Consider the following 7,382-nt stretch of genomic DNA (forward strand, 5'->3'; position numbering starts at 1 on the left):
GTGGAGCATGTTGCCTGCTTGAGATGGATTTGCACCGTAAAAAGTGGATTTTCTTTCCGCGGTTAAAATAAGTGGGTTCCCCACTATGATTTCATCTTCTTTTCATTTTGCCAACCACTGGTTTGCCCAATTGGCACTTCTCTAAAGTTAAGTTGTTTGTTGTTGTTAAATTTAGGATAATATATCTTTATTTTCTTAAACTTTGTTCATAATTTCACATGAAATTTTTAGTATTCGAAATAATTTGTTTGTTTTAAAAAAATATTTTTCGTTGAACACATAATTCTGCCGTTAATCAATTGTTAGTGGTTCCATTACTTTAATGATGTGGTAGCATTTTTAGGACAATTTTATTCTTCTTTCATCTCTAAATCAATCAGAAAGTAAAACTCTCTCAAAATTCAATTTTTTTTTTTTAATTTTGGAAGTTCTCGCAGAGTCAGCTATCCTGTTAAAGTTTTGATAATAAAGAAATATAGTGTACATAATGGACGGAGATATAAAAGTATACCTCCAAGTTAAAAAAATTATGAAAATTTTAGTACCTACTAACGGCTCCACTTTATGTGCATAATGCCCTGAATGCAACAATAAAGAGAAGTTTCCGTTGTTACATGATACTAGAAAACAATAAAAATAAATTAGGAATATTATTCTTTTACATTTATTTAAAACGAATATAAGGTAAATTTAGTTTATCTAATTTTAATATGCCACATAACTCACCTTGAGCTTGTGTAAATACTTGAAGATTTTGATGTTTGTGACCCTGGTTCGACAAGAAGTCTGCAATCTAATTACCTTCTCTGTAAATGTGTGAAATTTTATAGGAAATATTTGGCAAATATTTTCTTATAAATTTCAATAAATACCATATCTCATGGGACTTTTTTTTTTTGAGAAATTTAGAATAATTTAGAGACTTATTTGATATTTTAATAATTTAATATATAAAATTTAACCATGCCACATTCAGGTTTAAAAGAGGCAGCCTACTTATTCATCAATTAATAACATTAACATCAGCGCCTATGTTTATATAATTAACCATTATAGTATTATATTAGGGTTAGGCTGGAGTGATCAAATGATGCTGACTAATTTAGATAAGAAATAAGTGTTGTGTAAGGAAGTCATCAATTTTGCTAAGTTTCTTCTAGTTCCGTGTGGAAGTAATTCTCCATCTCATAGATTGAATAGCTTGACTAGTAGTATGATACACTTTGTCTAGAAGAAAAGCGACAGGGGTAGACCTTCTAACAAGTGGAATTATGCAGCACAACTAGTACCATTATGCGTGTAGATTTTCTCTGCTATTATTTTTGTGCTTTTCAAGATAACTAATATATATATACGATCACATGCAATATACTCGAATAATTTTTTTTTATTTTTAAATAATATTATCTACTAAATAGAATATTTTAAAAAGTTAATTGTTTATAAATAATAGATAATTATATAAAAATAATAATTAATGTTTCAATTATTTAAAATTAAAATTTTGTAATATTAATTTATAAATTATTCAATATTATTAAAATTAAAAAAATATTTTTAATAAAAACCACTCAATACAATGAAATTCTTATTAACAAATTGGATAAATTTTATTGATATTTATAATAAAAAAATTTTAATAATAATCACTCGATACAATTAAAATTCTTATACATTTATAAATTAATCAAATTTTATTTATATAATAAAAAATATTTAAAATGATAATTTAGAATTATAACAAATAAAAATGATTATTTTTGTTAACAAAAAAGTTTTCCAATATTTATATTTTTATACATATTACATGTATAAATATAAATTTCAAATATAGAAACGGAAAACGAATACTACTAATATGTTAATAACATTAAAAAAAAACATAACAAATTAAATGGAGTAGCCTAGTAGGGGTACAAATTTATCGCGTTAGAAGCTTCCAAGGCAGAAAATTTCATATATTTCTTCAATATTTTTTCCGTCAGTTTTGAAAGTTTTGATGCCCTACCAATCTTCGTTTATGATACAATAGAATATTAGTATTTCTTTTGAGCTTTTTTTTTTTATTTAACTTTTGATCACCTCAAGGTTGAAAACAAGGCTCAAAAAATTTGATTGAGTTTTGAAACTTGAGATTTATCGGTTTAATTAGTGAAACTACGTACGCTCGCATACTAAAACTAGATCATGCCTGCTGTCAATTAAAATTACATTAAAAAAAAGATTTCATTAAAATTCATCTATAGAATTAAGATGATGTCGATTGTCAATCTTGAATTTTTAATTTTATTATTATTATATATAATTTAATTATTTTTATAATTATCTTTTAATCATCTCTTGTATAAAACTTTAAGTATATCATCATATAGAATGGCCATTGCCCATTGAGTAAAACATGCATGCACAATTATATAGTGGACTTTTCTTGCATTGGTTTTTTTTTAATCGAAAAAAATTCCATGTGCACACCATGTTTGAAAGAAAGGAAAAGTGAGCGTTGGAGATGATGAGGTTAAACTTTTGAAGAGACAAGAAGGAAGAGAAATGGCTTGAAAGAGGCTGAGTAAGATGTAGATCAAAACAAGGGGTTTTTGTTTTTTTTCCAAGGGTGGAGGCCAGATTCTTAGAATAGAAGAAAACATGGGTTAAACATAAAGGTCAAAATCATTCAAAAAGGGAGGAGAGGAAATTGTACAAATTAAGGAAGAGCGAGATAGATGGCTTTAAAGAGAGTATAGTAGTAATTGTTTGTAGTATGGAAAATATTTAGTTATTTGGTGGTCGAATTCCGAATGTCAACCAACATTGTGGTTACCATAAATGGTAGAAGAAAAACTTGTTGGTTGTCCATCTACCCTCTCTCTTTGTCAACCCCTTGGCTTTATTGCCCCGTTTTGAACTTTGATTCTAGGTCAATCCGCTTTGTATTTTCCTCACCCAAAGTCACCTCATCATGTATTTATTGCTCAAAAAGGGCCAAAACTTTCCCTTTTTATACATTTTTCTTTCTTTTTTTTTTTTTCAATTTTAACTGCTAATACTTTGAAAACACACGTTAGCAAAATCTTTTTATTCAAAATAATATTCTAAAATTTTATTGAACATATAAGTCTCGCATACAAGTCACAAAATCATACGCTATAACATATATTAAACTTGCAATTTCAATTCAGTGTTTAGTTAAATTTAATATATTTTATATTTAAACATTTGATTCATTAATCAATACATAATCTATTATTTAAAAAATAAAGTTTCAATTTTTTTATATTTAAAAAAATATTAATATATTTTATTTAGTTCTATATATGTTGCTGAAATGTAAGAATAAATTCATAGAACAAATATAATACTATATTAATTTGAGTGAAATATAATATATTTAGTATGTACAATATACGTAGAAAGAGATAATTAATAAGTGAGAAAATGGGTGATGCCGAAATGCCCAATTCTTGCCGGAGATGTCACAAGTCTTTAATGGGTGGTTGATAGAAAGAGCTCGATTATTTTGACGTTGTAAATATTGGTTTGACTTTCGCTTAGCTCGAGGGGCGTTGGATGAACAGCTGTATAGTTTTTCATTGACCTTTTTATACGAAATTATGACAATTGGGTGTTATATTCTACATTTACTATCTTTCCAATACAAAAATATATAAGGCGGTAGCCTAATCCCAACAAACATTTCTAGAATCTAAAATCAAATAAAAAAAGAAGAAAAGTTCGGCTTTCTCGTCAAGCCCTCGTGTGTTTATCTGAGGACTATATAAATGTGGAAAATTTTGGCTTCTGTATCATATATGCAACATTGCTACTAATAGGCCGAGATTCAAAGGGATTTTCATTTCTTTTTTTCCTCAATTTGAATCATCGGGCAGTCAAAAGAAAATAGGAGCAGGTTGTTAATCAGAAACGTTGATGGATTATTCAAAAGATTAGTTTTGGTTCATCAAATAGCCTTTAGGTAAACTCTGAAATTTAAGCCACCAGAGAAACGAAAATAGTCTTCACCTCTCCTTTTCAAAACTAGAATTTAGAATTTTTAAAATGATTTTTTTTTTTACTAAAAGGAATGCCCATAAAAACCCAAGTTTAAAATTCTTAGCCATTGATGTGTGAACCGACCTCAATCTAAATTGGTAAACATTAGAAGATAACTCAATTTAAATTCGTAAGTAATTAAATTCTAGAATGTAGATTCAATATGCAGTGCGTATATAATTGATTAATTGTATCATAACGGAACTTGGAACTCCCACCAACAGCAAGAGTCAAGAATATGGGAGAAGAGCATTTATTATGACGATGCAATCGCATTCTGCAACTTGCAAACAGCCCCTGGTGGAGATTTACCCAAACTAAAAGTCTTTTTTTACTTTCGGTGGATTCGATTTCTTTATTGTATTATTTTGTTTCTAAAGTCTCAAGATTAGTAAAAATAATAATTTAAAAGTATCTAAAAGATCCTTATTATCGATTTAAAAACTAAAAATAATTTTAGTTCATAATGGCTAGTGACTATATAGGAACTATAAATGCCCTTTCATGGCTGCTTATAAGTTCCTCTCAATCTTAATCCTCTCTCTCTCTCTTCCTTTCTTTTCCCTCTTCCAAAATGGAAAGGCCGCTTAACTTGGTGGCTCGTCCACTTTCGACTAAGTTCCTGTCTATACTCATCATTCCATTTCTCTACACGTTGACATGGCCATTCATCGACGCCGCAGCCACCCAAGAGCTTCTCAAAGGCTTTGAAGCTACCCCAAATCCTTCAATCTCCTCGTTCCAATCTCTCCTCGACGATTCCTCAGGAAAGTTCTCTTTCGGTTTCCTCCGAGTCAACTCAACCCAACTCGCTCTGGCCGTTCTCCACGTGCCTTCCAATGAACCCCTCTGGCTCGCCAACGCGACCACCTTGGCTCGCTGGTCAGACCACACGAAGGTCTTCTTCAATGGCAGTCTTGTGATTTCAGATTCCCTTACGAGGGTGTTTTGGTCAACTGAAACCCAAGGTGACAAACTCGTCCTCTTAAACAATTCCAATCTTCAGATACAAAAAAGCCTCGATAACAGCAACGACGACTCAACTGTGTTATGGCAAAGTTTTGATTCTCCCAAAGATACCCTTGTCGAAACTCAAAATTTCACTTCTACCATGTCGCTCATTTCATCAAATGGCCTATATTCAATGCGCCTAGGTAGTGATTTCATTGGATTGTACGCAAAATTTGATTTCTCTTCTGACCAAATTTATTGGAAGCACAAAGCATTACAAGCCAAAGCTCAAATTATTGAAGGTAATGGACCAATTCACATCAGAGTTGAACCAGATGGGTGGTTGGGCATGTACCAAAATGGAACAACGCCGGTCGATATTGAATCTTTTAACAGCTTTCAACGACACCTTGATGGACTCCTTATGGTTCGGTTAGAACCGGACGGGAACCTCAAAGCATATTATTGGACCGGGTCAAGTTGGGATTTGGATTATCAAGCTATTCGTGACACTTGTGAGTTACCACGTCCCTGCGGTTCGTACGGTTTGTGTACTCCCGGGTCGGGTTGCTCTTGCTTGGACAATAATACGGAATTTTCAGCCGGTGAGTGTTCCGGACCGGGTTCGTACTTTAATGATTTGTGTACGGACCCCAACACTCTAAGCGACATCAAGGTATTAAGAAGAGAAGGAGTGGAGGCGCCGTTTAAGGAGTTAACGAGGTACGAAGCGATGTCGTCCTTGGAAGAATGTGAGGACTCGTGTGAAAGAAATTGTAGTTGTTACGGGGCGGTTTACAACAATGCATCCGGGTTTTGCTACATATTGGACTACCCGATCCAAACCCTGTTGGGAGTGGGAGATGACAGTAAAGTTGGGTATTTCAAAATGATGGAAGGAGCAAGGAAGAAAAAAGTGGATGCTGGTTTAAGAGTGGGGATAGGGTTATTAGGTGGGGCCATAGCGTGTTTGATCGGGGCAGTCGGGTTCGGAGGCTACAAGATTTGGAGGAGTAGGAGAGGGGTGAATCGGATGTTGGAGGAGGAAGCGGGTGGGGTAATATCTGGCCCGTATAAGGATCTCGGGTCGGCCAGCTTTAGATCGATCGAGATGTGTAGTGGGAGTAGTCGATAACATGGGATGACTTGGTTATTTCATTTTAGAATTCAATGTTCCAATCCTTGTTCTCTTTTGGCTGGCTTTTCCCAACCAAAAAAAAGAACAATAGATGTGTATTAATGTATACATAAAATAATGTGAGATGAGGTAAGCAATGACATAGGACTAGGGGGTTTGACTAAATTTTTGAGGGTCATCACTCACTTTTGGTTGGCCTTGTGGATGTGGGGTCAACTTTTTGTTTTTAACAAATTTCTTTTTGGGGGTTTTGTTTTATTTTAGACGAGGATGGGACCTATCTAATCCTGATGGAAGATCTTTTTAAACTTGTAAACTGTGTTTTTTTGTAGAGGATATACAGTGGACTCTGCACGTGGGATCATGTGGGCCACCCTTTGATGTATTCCTAGATGTTATAATTTGATCATAAATTCTTTTTTTAAAAAATTAAATATAAAAACTATACTGTTCAAGTCGTGACATATATTTAACCGAATGGTATGATGTGGACAACAATTATTTTGTTAAGTTTGTCTTTGATTGATGAATAAAAAAAATCCATTTAAGAAAACAACAACGGGTGTTGATCAGTTGATAGATTTTATGAATACATATGCTTTTACAATTTTAACGAAAAGGAGCGTCTCTTTGATGCAGTGATTACTTGGTAAAAATTTTTATTCATTTGTAATGAATAAATTAATAAAAATTATAAGATTTAAATTTGATGAAAAAAAGTGATAATTAACATTATATTTGATTGATATCTTTATTCTACTTATTGATTTATACTTCACCTATGATGTTTATGAAAGAATATTATATATATATGATTGGCTTGAACAAAGATTTGCATACTGGAATCTTTTCCATTCCCCATGCATATTTTCTCTCAACGTGGGAGTTCGTTTCAATCTATGATGAGAATCCCCCCAACAATTAACCCCAGCCTTCCTGGCTTCTTCCTTGTATGATTATCATCTTCTTACGAAGGTCGAATCGAGGCCCAACTCTTGCCCAGAAAAAGAGTTTCAAATATATTTGAAAAAGCAGCCCAATCACTTTTGGTTGGACATGAATCATTTCATACATATGTCAAAATCAAAAAATGATAATTCAATTTAAATCATAATCCATCAAGTATATATATATATCTTCACACAAAGGTCGAATAAAGGCCCAACTCTTGCCCAGAAAAAGAGCCTCAAATGTATTTGAACAAGCGGTCTGATCACTCTTGGTTAGATGTGAATCTTTTCATACG

At 32.4% G+C, this 7,382-nt stretch overlaps 1 protein-coding gene across 1 annotated transcript; it reads left to right on the forward strand.

Moving 5' to 3' along the window:
* The first annotated feature begins 4,555 nt into the window (after positions 1 to 4,555).
* On the forward strand, positions 4,556 to 6,521 carry LOC18598160 (D-mannose binding lectin protein with Apple-like carbohydrate-binding domain-containing protein). The gene has a single exon (XM_007027562.3). The coding sequence runs from the start codon at positions 4,622 to 4,624 to the stop codon at positions 6,131 to 6,133; it is 1,512 nt and encodes a 503-aa protein (XP_007027624.3). The 5' UTR covers positions 4,556 to 4,621; the 3' UTR covers positions 6,134 to 6,521.
* Positions 6,522 to 7,382: the final 861 nt, after the last annotated feature.

Source organism: Theobroma cacao, chromosome 5 (assembly GCF_053813885.1).
Source record: "Theobroma cacao isolate CCN51 chromosome 5, ASM5381388v1, whole genome shotgun sequence".
Taxonomy (NCBI): Eukaryota; Viridiplantae; Streptophyta; class Magnoliopsida; order Malvales; family Malvaceae; genus Theobroma; species Theobroma cacao.

What these genes read in the sequence shown, in the direction of transcription:
- LOC18598160 (XM_007027562.3), top strand. Translation starts at nt 4,622, where the DNA reads ATGGAAAGGCCGCTTAACTTGGTGGCTCGTCCACTTTCGACTAAGTTC.